Source organism: Malaclemys terrapin, chromosome 1, assembly GCF_027887155.1.
Source record: "Malaclemys terrapin pileata isolate rMalTer1 chromosome 1, rMalTer1.hap1, whole genome shotgun sequence".
NCBI classification, from domain to species: domain Eukaryota; kingdom Metazoa; phylum Chordata; order Testudines; family Emydidae; genus Malaclemys; species Malaclemys terrapin.
The window spans coordinates 11,821,677-11,844,249 of NC_071505.1; the positions used below are offsets into that span (position 1 = coordinate 11,821,677).

The window sequence follows — 22,573 nt, forward strand, 5'->3', positions numbered from 1 at the left end:
GTCCGTTGTCCAGTTATTTTTTTTCCCAAACAAAATCATATTTCACACCTATGGTGTCTAAGAATGCTAATCTACTGATAATGCATTGGCATGGCATTTATTATGCAACTGACATGAACTTCAAATTAACTATGTGCTGTAATTCCTGATATTTGTGATAAATTCATTTTATATTTACAGCCAAATAAAAAACAAAAATACCAACATGTAGCTTCAGTGCGGGGCTTCAACAACGTACAAGTGATTTTTTTCAGGGCTTCTGTGGCTTAGAAGCAAGGCATATATTTTTGTGAAATCAAGTCTTTAATCTGTATCTTAAAATGTCAGGCTTCTTCCTCCAGGCTTACAGTATTGTATTTTAGCTCTACTTTCAGTAGGGGACCTTGTTGCTAGTAGTGAGTGGAAGATAGCTGTTTTAGCACTGATTTAACTTGTAATTTGATGTGCCCAGTCTAATTAAATTGCCATTTATCTGGAAATTTTTGAAGTGGGTAGATGTGACTTTTTTTAGACTATAAATGTGTATGTATATCATCTAAGGGTATTATTTATTGAACTAAAATCTTAAAAGAATTGATGAATGGAAAGAAGAAATTTTTGCTCCTGGTATTTCGTTGACTTACTGAAGCTTCATCCCAAATACTGAGAGAGAGACGTTCAGGGACCTAGCTAAAATGTGTTGGTGGACTCATTCCACTGCTTAGCATAGTGGATAAATGTCCATATCACCAAAACCACTACCATAATTGGCACTGATTGACACGCCTGGTAGGAAATCTCAATAGAGGCTAAGGACTGAATGGCAGTAGAGACTGAATTATCCACTCACCACTAGATGTAATCTCTCTACTGAGCAGTGGTGACCTAGAGCACACTGGTGGAACAAAGAGAGAGAGCCTGTATTGCTATTTTTGAGTCTGTTACTGTTCAGGTTCCATGACTGTCAGTCCAACACCGTCCACGAGAAGCTCACATAACACACTCACGTTTATGTAAACTGGCACAAATGGCGTCTGCCTGAAAAGGCATAGGAAAGAGAGAGCATGGATGGAAAAACATTCTGGTGGGGAACTACAAGGATCAACAAGTGGAAACCAACTGTGGCTATCTGCAGCACATCTAGATTATCGCAGAAATTCATTTTTAAGCAAAGATAGAGGGTTTTTTTCCCTACCAATCTGTATACCTATTCACTTATCAATTATTTTAAATACATATGTAATAGCGTATTAATACCCCACTAGAATACCTCTGTGTTATAGATTTATGTAGCTTTTGTATTTTCATATGGCTTCATCTTTTGTCATGCAGCATACAGACGAGTACCAAAATTACCATAGGTCAAGATTTCCAAAAATGGGGTGCATACAGTTAGGCTCTTAAGTGTTGGCCTGACTTACAAAACAGCTGAGCTCACAGGAACTCCCGGTGAAGTCAAAATCTCTAGGAAAAGTTGCACAAAAAGTAGCAGAATTGAGAGAAATCAGAGAACCAAAAGAGAAACATAGAAATAAGGCTACAGATTTTTTCCCCTCCTGCTTGCATTGGAAGTTCTTGAGAATAGGGACTGTCTCAGTGTTGGTGTAATGCCTTGCTCATTGGGGCCCTTATCTCAGTTGAGACTTCTAGTTGCTACTGTAATATAAACATTTTTTTTTTAAATGTGAGGTGCTCAAACACTACAGCAATGGGAGTTGTAAAAGCACCTATATATATAGAGAGAGAGAGAGAGAGAATAGGAGTTTGCCACAGACTTCAGTGAGACTACAATTTGCCCCATACAATTTTGTACAATCCTTACAATTTTTACATGGTATCTTCTTTAATGGAAATGTGTAGGCTTTTTAAGGATGGTTGTTCTCCTTTTAATGATAAATAAGTAAGCCATTGTGAAAGAACTTTTGAACTTTGTGTGCCATTTAGTGGCAAGTTATTCAGACGTTGATAATTTAGATTACTGGCTTCATAGTGTTTGCCCACAATAGCTGAATAATGGGGATCATTAAACTCCCTGTGTAGGTATATCCAAATTGTGTTTGCCTTTAACCTTGGCTCTCAATGTGGCTGGGGAGGGAAGGATTGGCTCTTTATTGACTTGTCAAGCCATAGGTTTGCATTACAGGCCAAGCAGCTCATGACCCGTTCCATTTATTTCACTGTTTTGTGGTGGGGAAACAGGTAAAGGAATCCTGCTGGAAGCCCCTCCTTCTGCACGTTTTTATGAATGAGTCCAGTGTTTGTAGCAGTTAAGGCACCGTGACCAAATCCTCCAAAAGATGTAATGCAAGCAGCATGGGGCTATTGTGGGACACAGCTGTGGGCGGTGTTGGTTACCCTGTGAGACGTTGCTTATTCAACAGAAAGCTCTGGAGGAGAACTTACTGTGGAATTAAATAGGAGGGAAAAAGTGATACTTCAGGGAGAAAAATGTAGAAGGGTAAACCACTGTTTGGAAAATCAAACAATAGAGTCCTGGCAGTGAATGTCTATGTTTATTACAGTACTAATGGGTATCCCAATTATTTTACAATGTAGCACTTAGCAGTGAAAGGCTAAATGTTAACAGTGTGATACTAGGATTAACACTTTGTGTTGCTCCATCAACTTGTTCTACAAAACCAAAAAAAACATATACTGGTTAAATCAACTTCTGATATAATTAATGGACCACCTAAGCGAGAGGAGGGAGAGAAGTGAAAAATGATCTAATTTCCAGCCAAGTAATAAGTGTAATGTAGGATTTAGGAACTCCAGTGAACTTTATAGTTTTCCTAAGAGTATGTCTACACAATGGAGACTATACTGGCATAGCTATGTCACCGTAGCTGTGCAAGCATATCCCCATAGCCTACACTGACAAGGAGGTATTCCATCAGTTTAGGAACACCAATTCCCCAAATGACAGTAGCTACATCGACAAACATTTTTCACACCCCTTCTAACTTTTAAGAGTAGGCCAAACCTACCTCTTTATATGTTTTCTTCCCTGGAATCGCTACATTTAAATTATAATAAAGAGCTGGAGGACTTCTCCAGTGAGCTAATGCCTTTTTAAATACAGAATGGGTGTGCTCTTTATTGAAGACATTGTCTAGGGTGTGGTTCATATACTCAAAGGAACATTTGGCAAAGGGATAATATATTTGGCCCCAGTCCTGCACGCAACCCCCCATCCGTGGACCCTGGCATCCATACAGAGTCCTGTTGATTTTGTTCTGGTTCCACAAGGGTCTACCTAATTGTAGGATTGGGTCCTTTGTGTGCAAGTATCTATGCTTCTGAAGGTAATCAGACCCCATTGCCAGAATGGGTGAAACATTGCTTTTTCCAGTGTGCTTTTAAAGCTGACCTAGAATTGTTTTCCCTTGAGCGTAAGAGTTAGTTCAAACCTCAAGCTTAGCCCTAGCCTCTCCTTTAATTACAGAAGCCACCCCACCAATTAATCACCATGGTTTTGGTAGTTGGAAGGTTCATGCAAAATTATTTTCATTTTGCACTTGGATCGTGCTCAATGATGACTCCAAATGTGACTCTATAAAAAAGTTTGAGTCATTAAAAAACAAACCACTTACTGCCTGTGAGATTTTTTTTGATTTTGCTGTTTGTTGCACAAGAGCATATTGTATACCTCAATTAAAAAGGGGAAAAAAACTTCAGGCAGATTTAGACACATATTGGCTTCAGCAGGGTTGCATGTGGAAATGGGTGTAGGCAATCTCCCTTTATGGCAAAACAGAAACTAATCAAACCCAACAGAATTGAAGGTAAGTGCTTCTTCATTACACACACACAAAAAAGCTTTGCTTTGCCACAAAATTGGTGCGAAAGAAAAGAACTTTGATATCTCAGTTTTTCCCTTAAATATAACTCTTTTTTTGTTACCAAAGTCTCACTTGTTTCAAAATGAAATTAAAACAAAAATAAGTAGCTTGCCTAGAGCCAAAGATTTGAGGTATTATTATTATTTAGTGCCTAGGAGCCCAGACATGGTCCAAGGCCATTGTGTTAGGCACTGTACAAACACAGAACAAAAAGGTGATCCCTGCCCCAAAAAGCTTGCAGTCTAAGTAAAGTTGTTAGGCAAGTGGTTCATCTGGTAGCTCAGTGTATCATTGGGTGAAAGATCAGGGTTTCGGACAGACCACATCACTCAGTTTTTGCATAGGTAGGAGCCAGTGACAAGGTGGAAATAATAGTCATTATTCAAGAGGAGGCCTTTCTGCACCCTGCTCTACACTCCAGACTTTATGTCGGTATAACTATGTCGCTCAGGCGTGCATAGGGTGACCAAATGTCCCGATTTTATAGGGACAGTCCCAATTTTTGGGTCTTTTTCTTATAGACTCCTATTGCCTCCCACCCCCTGTCCTGATTTTTCACATTTGCTGTCTGGTCACCCTAGGCGTGCAGAAAATCCATACCCTTGAGCGATGCAGTTATATCGACTTAAGCCCCAGTGTAGACAGCGCTGAGGTGACGGGAGAGCTTCTCTTGCTGACATAGCTACCGCCTCTCGGGAAGATGGACTATCTAGGCCAACAGGAGAAACTCTCCCGTTGACATAAGTAGCATCTTCACTAAGCGCTACAGCAGCGCAGCTGCACTGTAAAGGTAGGCAAGCCCTGTGCTGCAGTAGGATCACTTTCTGATAGCTGTAGGTACTTAAAGCCCTATTTTGATTCCCATTATAGATGGTGGAGCAGAACTGTTCCCTTCCACAGACTTGTAAGATGTTCCTGAGCATAGTATCTGGGCATATTTGCTAAAACAAGGGAAAGCAATAAGGATTGGAGTCAGCTGACTTGGGCTCCCAGGGCTTGGACTGTGGAGCTGTTTAGTTGCAGTGTAGACGCCCCAGCTTGCGGGGTCCCAGAACCTGCACTCCAGCACAAGCTCAAACGACTGCACCGCAATTGAACAGCCTTGTGGTCTGAGCCCCACGAGCCCAAGTCAGCTGATACAGGCCAGCCGCGGGTGTTTAATTGCAGTGTAGACATACACGGAGAGAACAGACAAATGGAAACATTTGCTTATTTGAAAACACTTTTATTCTACGGTTTTTTGTGTCCAAGCTCTCAAAATATATTTAGATGTGCATTTCTCTAGGAAGGGACTTTGTTAGATGTATAGGATACTATACCGATATAGTTAAAAGTGGCCCAACTTTCCCTTATAGGCAAGACCTTATGTTCCTACGTCACATTTGAAAATGGGAATTAAGTTCCTAAGTCATTTAGGATTTTTGAAAATATTACCCATAGTTTAGACAGGGTTTTTGAGGGGACTGCATGTTTGGAACCGTACCCTCTATAAAAAACAAAGATCATCAGACTGTGATTTCTGACTAGACTATTATATCTCTTAGTACAATGACATTTTTTGTGATCGGAACTTGGAGCAATCTGTGGTTCAAATCATACTTTTAAAAGCCATTTCGTTTTGGTTTGCCCTGTGTTTATACTAATCAGTCAATGAGGCTTTCATCTGTAAGGAACAGATTGAAATCCAATCAATTACTTCTAGAGATAGGAAATTATTTCACACCTTTGAGTCTTACTCTGTTCCAGATGCAGCATGTTACAGCTTGTGACAGTTAGAGCCAATTATAACCTGACCAACCTGCCTTGGCATTAAAAAGCCTGGTAGAACTTGCTCTGTGTTTGCAAGATCAACACTTTGCTTCTGTGCACATGTCTGGTTTGGGAAGTTTAGTTTTGTGATCTGAATGTAGTGATCAGTCCAAAGCAATGATCAAAGTGGGGATTGACCAAATCTACCTTTATAAAAGGATTCCACTGCATATTTTAAGTACATTATAGTATTAGTTATAAATACGTGTATTCCATTCCATTATAAGTACATAATGACATTTTGTAAGAAATATATTTCCTGCTGGCATAAAAAAGAGTTGAAAGGATATTTAAACTTGGGTAAAACCAGCTGTACTACAAAGTCTCTACAATAATTCTGCTTTCTATGGGGAAGGGAGTGATGATAGTTTTTACTTTATATTTATGTGGTTGATGTAGACTCCCATTACCACATCTAGTCGAAGGGTTTTCTCACACTTCTTAATTCTGGTGCAGCCATTTGCATAAGACCTTTAACAATTGATTGTTATCTTTTAATATAGAAAATAATTGTGATGACATGTTGCCAGGAGAGCAGCCCACAGAGAAACATAACTCTGATCTCAAGGCTCTAGACATTTTTTGTTCACTTGGCTGATGTTAGTTTTTGTCTGAGTCCCGCTAAGAATCATTTAAATTTAAATAATTTAATCCTGTCCCACTTTTCTGGGAGTAAGTGAAACTAAGGATACATTTTAGTTTAAGTCCTACTTTATTTGGAATTATGTGGTAAACACATTAAAGTGAAATATTATCTTCTTCCAAATTATGATGGTCTAATGTGTGATCTAGTGTCTAAGAGCACAGAACTGACTACCAGGAGGACTGGCTTTGATTCTGGTCTGTGCCACTAATTTGCTGTGTGACCCTAGCAAACTTCTTCCTCACCTGTAAAATGGGGCCGATAATTCTTGCCCTCATTTATAAAGTGTTTTGAGATCTTTGTGTTCATGGTTCTATATAAGTCTGAAGTAATATTAATTATTAGGTCCTGAGGCTGCCATTTTACCCTGGGTTCTCCCTACATATTGCCACTTATGCAGCCCTGTCTTCATATAGGAGGACAACCCTCTCTGAAAAGACCTTATGATCTCTTCAAGTGGCATTAGCCTAAACAATTCATTTCTCTTCTGCCTCTGAACTTCATTAGCCCAAGGGAGTGGTAAGCCCGACTGTGCTCCAGAATGCAGCTCTCCTGTGTAATACCTGGGCACTTGTGCCATGACAAATAGGCCAGTCTTGTACTATGTACATGTTCTAATGACACACTTCAAATAAAGCAGTAAATTGATGAATATTTGGCACTCATCAGTGAATATTTTAAGTTGTGTTGGTTTGTTCCTCACATACCCATGTACTGAGTTTCTGCAGTATTATTTTTACTTAGTTTTATTATAGTAGTTCTTACAGCCCCATTCAGGGTCATGGCCTGGCTTTGTGTACACTAGGGAAATACATTATTTGGAAACAGGTGAGCTAACACAATTTTAAGTAAGGCTGACCATGACCAGCTAATGCATTTATTAAAAGTGGCTAAACTTTGTCTCTGTTAGGTGCAAAGCTGTATTTAAAATCATGTTAGCTCACCCATTTTCAAATGCAACCTATTTACTTCTCTGGACAAGGCCAAAGTCAGAACTTTCTCCAGGGGTGGGATGAGACTGTGGAATGAACTTCCCCAAGACCTAAGAACCATCACAACAACCTCATCACTTTCCACTCCAAGCATAAGGTGCATTTCTTGGACCTTGCCTTCTCTAATATAAACACATAGCAACAAATATATTTATTATAATAATAAAAACCTTACCAAAATAAGACGCTCCACTGCAGGTGCTTCTCCCTTATGGGAGAGATGAGAGAACAAACAACACAGGACAGATGTGCAGTCACGCTGCTAATGCACCACTGGAAGAGTCTTAGATACTATGGTGATGAGCCTCATATAAAAACCTATATAGAACAGATTAGAGCAAAGGGGGTGCCCTGAAGAGCTTTTAATATGACTGTAAAAAAAGAGCTACAAAAGGAAGGATAAAGATGTTCCACTGGACTATCCAAAGAACTTTTGCTGTGCCAAATAATTTATCTTCTGCCTTGATTCACCCTCTGTCTTTCTTCTCTTTTTATTATTGTCAAGTTGTTTACCTCAGAAATGCAGTCATGAGGCTGAAGCTGTTAACAATAGTACTGATGCTGGAGGAATTAATCCCACGTCATTACCCCGTTGCTAGTTCTCTAATGTTTCTCCTCTTTGGTTGTCCTTTATTTATTGCCTCTCACGTTTAGGCCTTGGCAGGCAGAAATGATAATATAGTTGGTATGGTAATTAATTATATCAAAACTAGTTTGGTGAGCTATATATATATTTTTACTGTGATTCTTGTCAGGGTGATTGCAAGAATTAGTATTGCAAATAGGCTATCTCAGTAGAAGAACAATGCATCTTTTTATTTTAATACCTCAGCATAGCATTAAATATTTTACACTTTCATATCTTTTGTAAAATTTAACTTAGATGATGCGCTGAATGCAGAAATGGCCCCAGTCCTAGCCACACTGCATTTTGACTACCGCAGGAGAATAGCAGCAGTGTACTCTTAGGGCATTCTTGTCAACAGGAATCAGTTGTGACATTAAAGAATGCTTTATCCCCTTTTAATGAAAATGTTTAAGTGTGGGATGCTAAGTATTTTTTAACAACGTATTTCCTAGAAAGAGAGATTTGCATTGTTGCTACTTTTTGTCTCTGTTTGTGCCGGTGATCAGGTGATGATCTCCCATCATTTCCTATTGCTATTACTGTGGAAATTAGTGCGGGAGTCACTCCCCCTGATGAGTTTGAGGCTGTACTCAGCTCTGACTTGCCTGCATTTTTGTTGAAATTGTAGGCCCGTTGACGTCAATGGCAAAACTCCCCTTGACTTCAATAGGGCCAGGATTTCACCCTTTGTCTCTTGTCTCTAGCCACCGCCCTGCTCTGATTCTACTTCCCTTTACATGACCCTCTTGTATTCACTCACAAGCATCTCCTTTCCGTTTTCCCTTGCTTCCCCCTATTCCTGAAATGCTCACCTTGATCCTATATGCCATGTGACCTTCTTTATTCAAAACCTACTTCTTTGCACAGTCTCTCCAGCAGTGGCCCACATTCCCATACTAACCTTGCAAAGTAAAAATTAATTAAAGAAATGTTCTAAGATGTGCCCTTGTGAAAACAGGCAGTCTTGTAACCTTTTTTGCGTGAACCACCCCTCCCTTTCATGATACCATCTTTCTGTTTCAGCGTTACTTTGTTTCTAACGTAGGTTGTAAGATTCTTACACCAGCAACCTTGTCTTTAGTCTTTCTGTAAAGTGTCATGCACTCCTAGAGCATTATAATCAAGTTTTACTCTATAATAATCAGATTATCTAGTCCAGGGGTCGGCAGCCTTTCAGAAGTGGTGTGCCGAGTCTTCATTTATTCACTCTAATTTAAGGTTTCGCGTGCCAGTCATACATTTTAACATTTTTAGAAGGTCTCTTTCTATAAGTCTATAATATATAACTAAACTATTGTTGTATGTAAAGTAAATAAGGCTTTTAAAATGTTTAAGAAGCTTCATTTAAAATTAAATTAAAATGCAGAGCCCCCCCGACTGGTGGCCAGTACCCGGGCAGTGTGAGTGCCACTGAAAATCAGCTTGCGTGCCGCAGGTTGCCTACCCCTGATCTAGTCCATCCCCCCTGCCTCTGCAAGATTGTTGCCTACTGTATATTTATTAGAACCACATCCTGTCTACTACTTCAACTACTAAAGAAGGTAGCAATAAATGCTAGCCGCTAAGAATATTGTGTGGGTCTCGTTTATTTATCTTGACTAAAACCAGCACTCATTCTATAAACATTTGAAAAAAGAAGTACCAAATTTTCAAATATTTGTAAAACCTCTAATGTAGACTCCTAGAGAGTGGTATTGTCCCTCAGCTTGAAGATTAAAATCAGTGCTGCCCACAGCTGATTAACTTCCCTTTCTAATGTTTCCCCCTAACTGAGAATCTCATTTTCTGTAGCGAGCTTAGTTTCTGTAAAGCCACAGAGAGTATTTCTATACAGTGAGCTATAGAGCAGTTGTGGCTGTGTCCTGCACTGATGCTCAGTTTGTAATGGCCGTCTATTTCAACCTGTTTGATAGGCAGCGATGTGCAATGAAAACTGTCCTAATGCTGTGCTGAAACAAGCTTTTTGAAAGGCAAAGTGAATTGTCTATTTTGTATTTTCTTATATTTAACCAATAACATTTTACTGTTTTACATCAACTCGTCTGTGTCTGTCTTTTTTGTCTGGCAGAGTCATCAGCAAAGTGGTGTCAGCCCCAGAGGCTAAACCATCTACTCCTGTGAATCGGCCCAAAACACCACCACCCGTGCCATCCCCACTACCAGCTCCTGTCCACGTGACCCCTCCTCCTGCTCCAGCTCCTCCTCCTCCACAAGCTACCATCTCGCCTGCTCTAATTCCACCACCTTCTCCTGCGGTCTCTGCAGCAGGAGGCTCCAAAGCGCCGGTCAGAAGTGTGGTGACGGAGACTGTCAGTACCTATGTGGTATGTGATATACTTCAATGTGTGCCTTAATGCTATTGAGATCAATCTTTTGAGAATTCTTCATGACGACTTTTCATTTTCAAAGTAAAGGTGCCGTGCTAATACAGTGTTATGTATTAGTCACATGTATACAGCCCCTTCTCTTTATGCACCTATTTTCAGGGGTTGATAACTTATTCAAAAAATTGTTTGTACAGAAATTTCTTATGCTTATTCTCTGCCAAAGGTTGTCTCTCTTCTGGAACGTCTACTACAGTTCCATTTGGATATTTTCTAGTTGTCTGAGCATGAATATTTTTCTTGTTGAGATCTTTCAGATTCTTTTTTAATGCTTGCCATAGATCTAGCCTTCAATGAGGAAAAGAACCCCTCACATAGCAGAAGTTAGAATTAGCACTTAGCAGTAATTTTCAGTTTGTGCAGTACACTATTATTTACTAATTTTTTTTATCGGTGTACCAAGGTTGCAGATACTTGTGCAACTCTGAAGCTCTGCACACTTCCTGCATATAGCTTGTAGCCAATCCACCATGTGCTGTGAGCTTGCTATATCTCAGGTGGGGTTAAAACTTGGATGTTCCTTAGAGTGTTCCCATTACAATCAGAAAAATTCGAATAATTGGCAACTGATTAAGAACATTTTACTAGGTGCTCAAAAGCCACTATCAAGAAAGAATGTTAAAAAAACTAACCTGGCTTAGGGGGTAGTGAAATCAGATATTAAAAATATATATATAACAAATGGAAGAAATGAGAAGTTGATAGTAATGACTATAAATCAGAAGCTAGGAATTGTAGAAAATGTATAAGGGAAGCAAAAGGACTCAAGGAAAAAACTATGGCCAGCATTGTTAAAGACATTAGGAGTTGCCCAAGTATACTAGGAACAAAAGAAATCCTAACAACAGTAATAGTCCATTAATAGATGGAAATGGCAGAATTGTAAATAATAATGCAGAAATGTTCAATAAATATTTCTGTTTGGGAAAAGCCAGATAGTGTAGTCATATCAGATGATCAAATACTTTCCATTCCAACAGTAACTAAGGAGGATGTTAAACAGAGCTACTAAAGTTAAATATTTTGAAATCAGCAGGTCCAGATAATTTGTATTCAAGAATTTTAAAGATCTGGCCAAGGAGCTCTCTAGACTGTTAATGTTGATTTTCATTAAGTCTTGGAACACTGGGGAAATTCCAGAAGACTGTAAGAAAGCTAATGTTGCATCAATATTAAACGGGATAACCCGGGATGTTATGGGCCTGTCAGCCTGACATTGATCATAAGCAAAATAATGGAACAGCTGATACGTGACTCAGTTTAATAAAGAAGTAAAAGAGGATAATATGATTAATGCCAGTCAACATACGCTTGTGGGAAATAGATCTTGTCAAACTAATTTGATATCTTTTTTGATGAGATTACAGACTTGGTTGAAAAAGGTAATAGTTCTGATGTAACATACATAGACTTCTGCACGGCTTTTGACTTGATACTGCATGACATTTTGATTAAGAAACTAAAACAGTGCAAAATGACACACATTAATTGGATAGGTCTCAAAATGTAATTGTAAACAGAGAATCATTAAGTGGGCATGTTTCTAGTGGGATCCCGCGGGGATCAGTTCTTGGCTATACACTATTGCAGCGGTTTTCAACCTGTGGGTCGCAACCCAGGAATGTAAGGCACTGGGTCGCGGTGGCTCTGGTCAGCACCACCGGCCTGGCCATTAAAAGTCCCATCGGTGGTGCTGCCCAAGGCAGGCTAGTCCCTACGTGTTCTGACACCGCACTGTGCCCCAGAAGTGGCCAGCAGCAGGTCCGGCTCCTAGGTGGGGGGGCCCACGGGGCTCTGTGCACTGCTCCCGCCCTAAGCAGCTGCTCCACTCTCGACCAATGGGAGCTGGGGGTGGGGGGGCCAGTGCCTGCGGGTGAGAGCCACGCAGAGCCGCTTGTGCACCTCCGCCTAGGAGACAGACCTGTTGTTGGCCACTTCCGAGGCTCAGCGCAGTTCACGGTGCCAGGACAGTCAGGAAGCCTGCCTTAGCACCCCCGCTGTGCCACTGACCGGGAGCCGCCCGAGGTAACCCCGCACCCCAATCCCCTGCCCCAGCCCTGAGCCCCCCCAAATCCAGAGCCCATTCCTGCATCCCAAACCCCTCATCCCCACCCCAGACCCTGCACCCCCAGCCCAAAACCCTGACCCCCTCCCGCACTCCTATCCCAGCCCTAAGCCCCCTCAAATCCGGAGCCGCCTCCTTACTCCAAACCCCTCATCCCTACCCCCACCCCAGAGCCTGCACCCCCAACCCTGAACACCCTCCCACATCCTGAACCCCTCATTCCTGGCCCTCTGCCCCAGCCCTGAGACCCTTCCATACCCCAAACCCCTCATCCCCAGCTCCACTGGGTCGCAGGCATCAACAATTTTCTTCAGCTGTGTCACCAGAAAAAAAAGTTTGAAAACCCCTGCACTACTGATCACTTTTATCAATGACCTGGAAGAAAACACAAAATCATTACTAATAAAACTTGCAGATGAGACAGATTGGGGGAGTTGTAAATAATGAAGAGGACAGGTTACTGATACTGCGTGATCTAGATCACATGGTAAGCTGGACACAAGCAAGCAATACGTGTTTTAATACAACCAAATGTAAAGTCATATATCTAGGAACAAAGAATGTTGGTCGCACTTACATGATGGAGGACTCTATTCTGGGAAGTGCTGATTCTGAAGTCATGGTGAATAATCAACTGAACATAAACACCCAGTGCAATGCTGTGACTAAAAGAGCTAAAGTGATCCTTGGATGTATAAATGGGAATATCAGGTAGGAGTAGGGAGATTATATTGCCTCTCTATTAGGCTACTGGAATATTGTGTCCAGTTCTGGTGTCCACAGGTCAAGAAAGATGTTGATAATTGGAAAGGGTTCAGAGAAGAGCCACGAGAATGATTGAAGGATTAGACAACATACTTTATAGTGCAAGACTCAAGGGGATTAATCTTTTTAATTTAACAAAGAGGAGATTGATCACAATGTAGAAGTACCTACATGGATATAATAGAGGGCTCTTCAATGTAGCAGACAAAAATATAACAAGATCCAGTGGATAGAGGTTGACAGTAGACACATTCAGACTAGAAATAAGGTACAAATTATTAACAGTGAGAGTATTTAACCATTGGAATAACTTATCAAAGGTTGTGGTGATTTCTCCATCACTGGCCATTTTTAAATCAAGATTGGGTGTTTTCCTAAAAGGTGTGTCCTAGTTCAACTAGAAATTAATTCAGAGAAATCTTATGGCCTGTATTATACAGGAGGTCAAACTAGGTGATCGCAGTGGTGATTCATATAAGAAAACAGTGAACTTCCCAGATTAAACACCTACAAAGAATTAGTGCCTATCTTGGAAGGGCAGTGCTACTTTTGCTAGGCATTTTATTGCCAAGACTGGTCAGCCAGGTTATAATTGGTTGTAATCTGCATTCCCGTAGGCTGTAGCATGGTTTGTTTGCAGCCGAGTGATGGTGTGTGATTCTTTCTTAGCTTTGATTCCTTCAGAGAAAATATTTTGTGTGACCCTAACATCCAAAAGTCCCAACAGTCAGTTTACATGAGGAGCAAACATTTTTGCACCAACACGAAATGACTTTGCAGAGTAAGATTTGATACATAGAACTGAATGATCATTACAATCCAAGATCATTCAAACCAAACTCCAGCTCCCTGTCAGTGTAGAATAGCGCCCTGCATCATATTTTCCTGTGCTTTCTGCCATCTAGTTTTGAATGACAAAAAACTACAGGGCTTTCCTAGAAGCTAAGAGATGTCAGTCATGAATTATAAACTGAATGCAGCCCTTGTTCATTTTCACTGATTTCCTTGGATGGTGATTTGAGATTTACAGACCAAAATGTGCTTAGTTTTTCTTTTTAATACCCTTTGTTGTTTTTAACCTACTTACTTTTAATGTCATCCTTATAAACCTCTTGCAGGTAACAAGAAAAGTTATTCTCTGTACTATACAGGATATATGACCATGTGTTCTAGCAAATATTGAAAGGAAAATACATGAAGTCCTGTTCTAAATACTCTTAAATCACAGAAGGGATTAAATCAGTGTAGATCCTCTGACAGTTGCATATAAACTTATTATTATTAAATTGCATTTTATTAAATTGGTTTTGTGAATGTTTAGATTTTACCAAACAATACAAAAGACCTATTTAATGAAACAATCTTGAAATTTAAAAATTGTAATGTGGTTTAAACTGGAAATAATACCCCCAAAAAATCCATCATAAGGCATTGAATGAGATGAATTTAGTAAACAATTGCTTAATATTGTAAATGATCTGCCTTTCTCATTGCATTTACCCTTTAGTAAATTGTACTGTGACATCAATGTCATAAAAGGAATGGAAAGTTACTCAGTAACAACTTTTTTATATCCTTGATCTTATCAGCTAGTTGAGTTTGGCTAATAAGTAATAAGGCAATATATGCACGTTGCACTGTATTTATTACATACGTGTAAGACTATTATCTTATGCAAGGGGCTACCATGGTTCCATCCATAAGCAGTGTAAAATTAAAAAAGAAATCAGTCTTCAGATCACTGGGAGGGTATCAACAGCTAAGAATCTGTACTGTTAAGCCATGATGATTGCTATAAGTGAATGACTATTCTCTTGGGTCAAGTGGTTTAACTGGCTTTACTGGTTTACAGAGCAGTGTAAAACTGTGTTTGTTTTTACCATCTGAATCCAGTATAGCAAAATCAATTAGAATAATATTGCCAAGCACTTGTGGGTAGAGTATTCTTAGATATACTTTCCAGGAGTAGAGTGAACATTAGATAGCTTTGACTGATAAACAGGAAATGTCACTTTAAGAAAATCAGTTATGTTTGCTGACTTGACATTAAAAAGAATCAACTTTTTTCTCCCTTTTTATACCAGATCCGAGATGAATGGGGTAACCAGATCTGGATCTGTCCTGGCTGCAACAAAGCTGATGATGGCAGTCCAATGATAGGCTGTGATGACTGTGATGATTGGTATCACTGGTAAGTTGTTGTAACCTCTTCTTTTGTGCCATTCTTTCACACCTTGCTGCTGTCCTAGAAACCACCTGGTTATTCACAAAAAGCTAGAATTGTATTTGGCAGTTCCTTTTCATTTCAACTAGTAATTTGGAAGATTTTACTTTTATCTTTGTTACTTTGGAAGTTTGCAAAAGTAAATTTTAAGTTGTAAGGGTGCCCAAGTTTCTTTTTTATTTGTTTCCATTAGAACTCATAGGAAAATGTTCTGCTAAAACCAGTACTAATAGTTTTGAAACTGTTATAATATCAGATACAGGTACGTACTCTAAGAACAACAGGACAGTAAACACCATGAACATAGCTATAAAGTTTCAAGTTATGGGCTTATTATATGAAAAAAGCACATTTTGAAACACATTCTCTTTTTAAAAAAAAAAAAAAAAGTGAATCACTTTATAGGTATTTTTGTGAGACAGCTAAACAAAATCAAAAGGCTTTTCCACAAATGATTTAAACGATGATGTGGCATCTTTTAAAATCTGGCCTATTACACCCAAAAGCAGTAGACGTCTCTTATTATCTTACAAAAAAAAAAAAAAAGTTTCTTATCTAAGTGGCATTCTAAGAAATTCATTGCTTCAAAACAAGAAGGTTTAAATTTCCAAGCTATGGGATTTGGGGCTAAAAAATTTAGTCAGATTCTGTTTCCTATCTGAAAAGTTCATCCAGTATGGATAAGAAAGAAAAAATACATGTTGATTTACTGAGACCTTGTGGGTTTTTTGTCAAATTTATAGGCTTTGTGTTGGAATTACGGCTGCACCCCCAGAAGAAATGCAATGGTTCTGTTCTAAGTGTGCCAGCAAAAAGAAAGATAAAAAACATAAGAAGCGGAAGCACAGAGCACACTGAAGTCTTCGCGGTGAATTTAAGTCATACAGTCACTTCAGCACTTCTGCCCTGACTCCTTGGTAGACGGATTTATTGTGCTTCTGCCTCATCATCCGTCATCAGGATTTATGGATTGACTCCTGAATGAATCAGGAACAAAAATACACTGTCCGTTCTGGACTGTTGTTTTTTCCAAACTGTGCGTGAGCCCCAGTGGTTTAGATTTTAGTATGTTCTGTCACTGGCTTTCACTTACTGAAGGAAACTCTCACAGAGTGATACCGAGGGTTAAATAGTTAACGATACAGCTCCCACTCTTGCAGATCAGCAGCAGCAATGACAAATGTTGTAAATAAAGATATCTCCTCTGTCTTTTTGATTTGTTTTTATTCTCTCCTGAGCCTTTGCATTAAGGTGTTAAAAGAGAGGAGAAATATGTAAATTGCAGTAACTGTAATCTAAGGAGACCTACTGGAATGATTTCTGTAGTCAGAATACAGTTTTCAAAGCTCTATCCCTGCATAGCCAGATAATCATAACATGAAGATAAAAAAAGTGGCTGGTAAATATTTTTGTGATAAGAATATATGAAGCTTTTTTCCTTGATTTTTAGTACTAACATAAAATAAACATGTTCAAGCTTTTGTGAAATATCTTCTATTTTTTAAAAGAAAGTTTCTATTGTGTCAGTTGTTTTTTTCTTCCATGTGAATTGTTTTCGGTAGACCTGTAATATATTTTATACTTTTTGTTTTTAGTCATTGTCAGTGTACCTTTTCATTGCTTGTATATTTCATCAGCGTGTAAAAACACTTCTCATTAAAAGACGTTCTCTCGTGTAAATACCTGATATTTATAAAATTCTTTTTTTTTTTTTAAGGTTTATGGGTTTGGGGTTTTTTGAGTCTCTAATCCTAGCAGCTATGAAAATACTGTATGATTTATGGCCATTACTGTGGCTTTAAAGGATTGTGATAGACCCACCCCAAAAGGGGCTTTCCAGGCGGCCCACTAATGAAACCAACCAACCAACCTTCTGCTTAAGGCCCTGATTCAGGAAGGTACTTACGGACATGCGTAACTCTAAGAGGGGAATAATCCCAGTGCATGGAATTGGGACTGTTCTTATGCATAGTGAGACAGGTACTGAAGTGTCTTTCTGAATCGGGACCTAAGGCAATGGGATCTAGCAGTTTTAACGGTAGCAATTGAGTTTTAATTTGTAGCTGGAGCTGATCCTTTTATTTGCAAGTGTTTCTGTGTTTGTCAAAATGATTGCGCTCGCATTTAGAAAAAGGAAGTGTCGTTCGTATTCCATAAAGACTAGAAAGCATACTATGCCATTTTGTGTTTGTTGTGATGTTTTCTTTTAGTGTATCTTTTAATCAGTATTACCTTGCAAAGACAAATAAAGTATGCTATGGAAATGTATGTTTTATTCTCCATTTTAAACAAAGGAATAATTCTCTAGAATGCCACAAAACGGTGACAGTATGAGATATTTTAGTACAGTGTGTCTGAGAGTAAATCAAGTATATAGCATTACATTTTAAATTATAAATTACTCTGAAACCTGTCATTTTAAATATCATGCCTTATGTTTCAAAAGCTATAGGGTAAATCCAGCCATCGTCATTTAATTTTCGGGTGCTTCTACTCTGGACTGTACAGTGATAAGCATCTTGAGTTTTAGAATGCAAACATTTAACCTGTTGCACAGATATTACAAATTACTTTTTTAAAATGCCATCTCAATTGATATTAATGAGAATGAATTAGTCATGTTTTTTAAAACATCTTGTCTAGGTAAAGAAATTAGGTTTTCCTGATATGACTGTTAAATTGCAAATCAGTGGAGATATGGATGAAATTGGTTTATTAAAAGTGCACTGTTACCTTCTGTGTTCCATGCCACCTCATTTATATTCTATTCCTAATTACCAGTCAACACATTAGCCAAGACTATTCTTGGTTTTAATTTCTAACTTTGGATCATTCGATGTTTTAAAACTTATTCTTGTTTTTCCTGTATCATAGACACACACAAAATATACTGTCTTTGGTCCTCTTTGCTTTGGTTGCACAATAAAGAACTTAGCTTTTGGTAACTTGTTTATCAATTTCCCCCTGTGTTCGGTGAATCAGAACTTCCCACATTTAAATGATTAAATTATGCAACTGAGATACAAATGGAAAAGTCTCACATTTGCCACTTCTCTTGCATTTCAGGAATTTGCGGGTTTGTCCATTGCTATTTCAGGGTTGTTTTCCTAAACTCGGGTCATTTTTTTTTAATAAATTATCTTTGCAGTAATATCGCCAAAGAATCATTATCAGGAGGCTTGAATGGCTCATGGGATTAGGAAGGGGAGATGAAGCCTTTCACCAGGTCACAAGGTTGAATCCAGCCTTGGACAGTAGAAATGAGCAGTCCGATTCTCCTTTCACTTGCGCTGGAATAGATCAGAAGTCAAGGGCATTAGTACTGGTTGTAAGAGAAGAATCAGGATCCAAAAGTGGCTACCATCTGACTGCTGTTGAGTGGCCATTTTAAAATTACCTACATTAGCATTTTGTAGTCCACACCTGAGTGGATTATTTTAATTCCTTCCATGTAAGAGATTGACAATCGCAAAGTCTCAAATAGACCTCATGGAATTTCTGGCTATTACCCCTTTTCAGGGTATAGAAACTCCGATGGTGTGAGGTCAGTTATTTTTTTTTAGTTGGGTGTTTGATCTGTATGTTTGTTTGGGAGTCTTTTCTGCTGTGTTTTGTGGTTTGATTTTTTTTTTTTTTCTTGTGGTTTTGGGGCTTTCAATTTTATTACTTTTGATGGAGAGGTGTCCCTGTGGTGAATGTCATGCCTGTTAACGTTGGGAAGGCTTTATCAAAAGGAAAGTTGGCTGGTCTTTGTCTTTAGAGGACAAGTTTCTGTCTTGTCAATTACACTGTTCAGAGTACAGTAATAAACCCAGCCAAAGGCTTGGAAAGTAAAGACCGATGAGGAAGGACTTTTCAGTGTAAAGAGAAGACAGAGAGAACTCTACATATATGTAAAAAACAAGACGGGGTATTCTTTCTTCCATTAATCAGTAAATCAGAACAAGTAATAGATTTAAGCCACTGCAGCGAATACTAAGAGTAAAATTAAGGAAAACTTTATAAAAGTTGTAGTAGGAAAAAAACCTATTGAATCTCACTGTCGGTACTGGGCCAGGAGCTAATATGATGTAAATCTGCAGAGCCTATTCCATTTTACAGCAGCTGAGAACCTGCCCTTTTGTGCTTTAAAGACCCACTTTTTGGCTCTCTAACTGAATGAAGTCACACAGAAATATTTAAGGTGTGTAGTGTGTTCATCAGTAATGTAAGATGTGCCTGAAAGCTAGTGGAGAATCCTGAAAAACTAGCTCCCAGGATGTTTGTAATTAACTACACTCATTAACTGTATAATCACATTTTGCACCCAGAAAAATCTGTGACCTAGTAGCAAGATCTTATGGAAAAGCCTGTATGAAGAAAATGCCTTGCCTAGCAATTTTATTGAAGGGGATTTATGGAGATGTTCTTTTACCCAGATAATCTAACTTCAGAAGTGTATGTAGCACGCAAAGCATAATTTCTATGGTTGACAAGGTGTTTCTCTTCTGAAGGTGTCTGCAGTTAAGTAGAGTGAGGATCTTTATGCTCCTCAGCTGATATGTGATTCCAAATGTCCTGGAAGGAGAAAAAAAATTGAGAGTATCAGAGCTTGTGACTTTGTCCTGGGCTTTCCAGAGATAAAATATACAGCATTACTTCACTGTATCACCTAAACCTTCTTTGTTCTCCTTTCAATAGGACGATTAAACAAAGACCTACTAACCAAATTAAAGTATAAAATGAACACTGATATATGGAAACCTTGCCAGAAAGAATGTTAATGAATGAAGTTCTCTAAAGGCATGCTGGCTAAGTTTTCAATACTAATAGTTTTATGGCCAATCTCTTTAGTTCATAGCAGTTTTCTTTAGAAGTTTGTCTCAAAGTAGCTGAGTTTCCTTGACTGTAGAATGAATTAGATAATGTTCTGAATAAAGTCTCTCTTCACAATTGTGTCAGTCATTCTATTTAGGAAACTCTCTTTCTTCTTTTGGAATCTTGGATCAGCTGTAACCTAAAAAGTATAAAGCATCTATTAATCCATGTGTGGAGTACAGCAGAGGATACTGTAATGGGAGATTTAAGACAGCCAAATGGCTTGTACCTGATTGATGTAAGCTGAGGCATTTCATTTAAATATGAAATTTTTCAACTGGCTATTTGGCTCTTTCACTTGGGACAAGCCAAGATGCAGCTGTGATTCTTCATAGAACTGTCCCTGGGATGCAGTCTTTGGGCCAGATCCGCAGTTGGTGTAAAGTGACATAGATCCATTGGAGTCCATGGAGCTATATTTGTTTACACCTGTTGAGGACTGGGCTTTTTGTACATGAAGGTGATTACTTTTACAATTACTTTAAATCCCGCAGGATTCATTTTGCTTTTCCTGGAACATTGATTTTTAAGCCTAGAAATATGAAGTTCTGTGTTCCTGGAAACGTATGTAAAATATTATTTCATTTTTGTCAGTGGCTGATGAATAAACACTCATGGCTGACGCATAAACACAAGACTACAGTGGGCACAGAGATATTGTGGATTTGTACCTGCGTTTGTACCTTATACAAATAATGATTGTGTTGTTAGCAATGAAGCATTGCTCGAGATTTCATAGGGTGTCAAAATGTTGCCCACCGTACAGGCTTTGTAAAACAAAGCTATTGGGGAAATGTAAGCAGAAAATGTTCCATGATCCTTTTAAAAACTCAAATTGAAAGTTGTTACTAATGAGTAGATATTTCCCTGCTCTGTTGTCAATTGAAGCATTTTTCAGTGTTGTGCTATTATGTGGAAACCTGAAAGCAAAATCAGCAGAAACTGACTTAAAAAAAAATTTAAATTTACAAGCCTATTGTATTGCCTAAACTGGGGGGAGGCTACAAAAAATAACCAGTCTGACTAGTGAAAATTGAATTTGATTTTTAAACTTCAGTTTTAATAATATAAAATGTGAGGGGATTTGTTTTATAAAATAAAAACCGTTGCCTGGCAATGTCCCTTTAAAATGTAGTTTTGACAACATATTATATCACAAGCTGTTAAGCCTCAGTCATTGGTTACTGTTCTTGTTGTGAGATGTGTGAGGGCAGGTTGTTGGACCACTGTACTGTTGTAACCCAGTGCTGGTAGTGGGTTGTGTGCAAGAGGTCTTGGGGTACGTCTACACTTACCTCCGGGTCCGGCGGTAAGCAATCGATCTTCTGGGATCGATTTATCGCGTCTTGTCTAGACGCGATAAATCGATCCCGGAAGTGCTCGCCGTCGATGCCGGTACTCCAGCTCGGCGAGAGGAGTACGCGGCATCGACGGGGGAGCCTGCCTGCCGCGTCTGGACCCGCGGTAAGTTCGAACTAAGGTACTTCAAATTCAGCTACGTTATTCACGTAACTGAATTTGCGTACCTTATTTCGAAATGGGGGGTTAGTGTGGACCAGGCCTCGGATACACAACTGTTAACTGCAGTGGCTCTGCTAATAAGAAAACTCAACTGATTCCTGTGAGCGGGTGTTTAGCCAGGGTCATCCTTCCACATGTTCAGGGCCAATCAATATTTGTTTTATTAAACTTCTAGATTTTTCAGTTGAATGTTCTGCATTATCTGTGGGAGCCAAATAATGCAGCAGCACCGCCATACTATTTCCTGATACGAGAGCTGGAAAGGAAATAGGAGTGGGAAGGGGATTGCACAAAATTATTTCCATTTTTAATCCACATTTATTTTTCAGTCATTTACTGACAAGCTCTATATTAATACGAAACGTGGTGACTGCTGGTAAATGTTCTCTTTTAGTAGTGACTACAGAGGAGGAAGGATAGCACTCAGCAAATCCGACTTCATCCTTGCCTCTGTTACAGGTGACCGTGGCACTTAATCTCTCTGCTCCCCAGTTTCCCCATCTATAGAATGGGGATGTCCTGGAGCCCACAAGGCTAGGGTGCCTCCGGGCGGGTCTGCGGATTACCTCCTTCCAGAGGTGCTGCACCATCCTCTGGCAGTCTCTTCACCCATCTTTGCAACTTCAGGAGCTCCTTAGCAACTTGGCCCTCCGGCCAGGTCGCTGTGCATCTTCCTCTTCTGGAGTAACAAAGCCTTTGGGGCAAACTATCCCAGGCAGTCTGCTCTCCTCTGCCTGGTCTGTGTCACTTCCTCCATGACTGGTAGGGGAACCTGGGCATGCCTCTACCTGGGGTTCCAGCCCAGGGACCCTCTCAGCAGCAGACAAGATCTGGATACTCTATACCTTGCTGCCTTTCCCATGA

The 22,573-nt window shown here is 39.3% G+C and overlaps 1 protein-coding gene across 1 annotated transcript in view; it reads left to right on the forward strand.

The window, feature by feature from the left end:
- The window catches only part of TAF3 (TATA-box binding protein associated factor 3), a 149,476-nt gene extending 131,413 nt beyond the window's left edge, over positions 1-18,063 (forward strand). Inside the window, exons 5-7 of the mRNA XM_054016262.1 lie at positions 9,962-10,217; positions 15,192-15,298; positions 16,075-18,063. Of these exons, the coding sequence (XP_053872237.1) occupies positions 9,962-10,217; positions 15,192-15,298; positions 16,075-16,189 (478 nt within the window). The 3' untranslated portion in view covers positions 16,190-18,063. The remainder of the gene's footprint in view (positions 1-9,961; positions 10,218-15,191; positions 15,299-16,074) is intronic.
- The last annotated feature ends 4,510 nt before the right edge of the window (positions 18,064-22,573 follow it).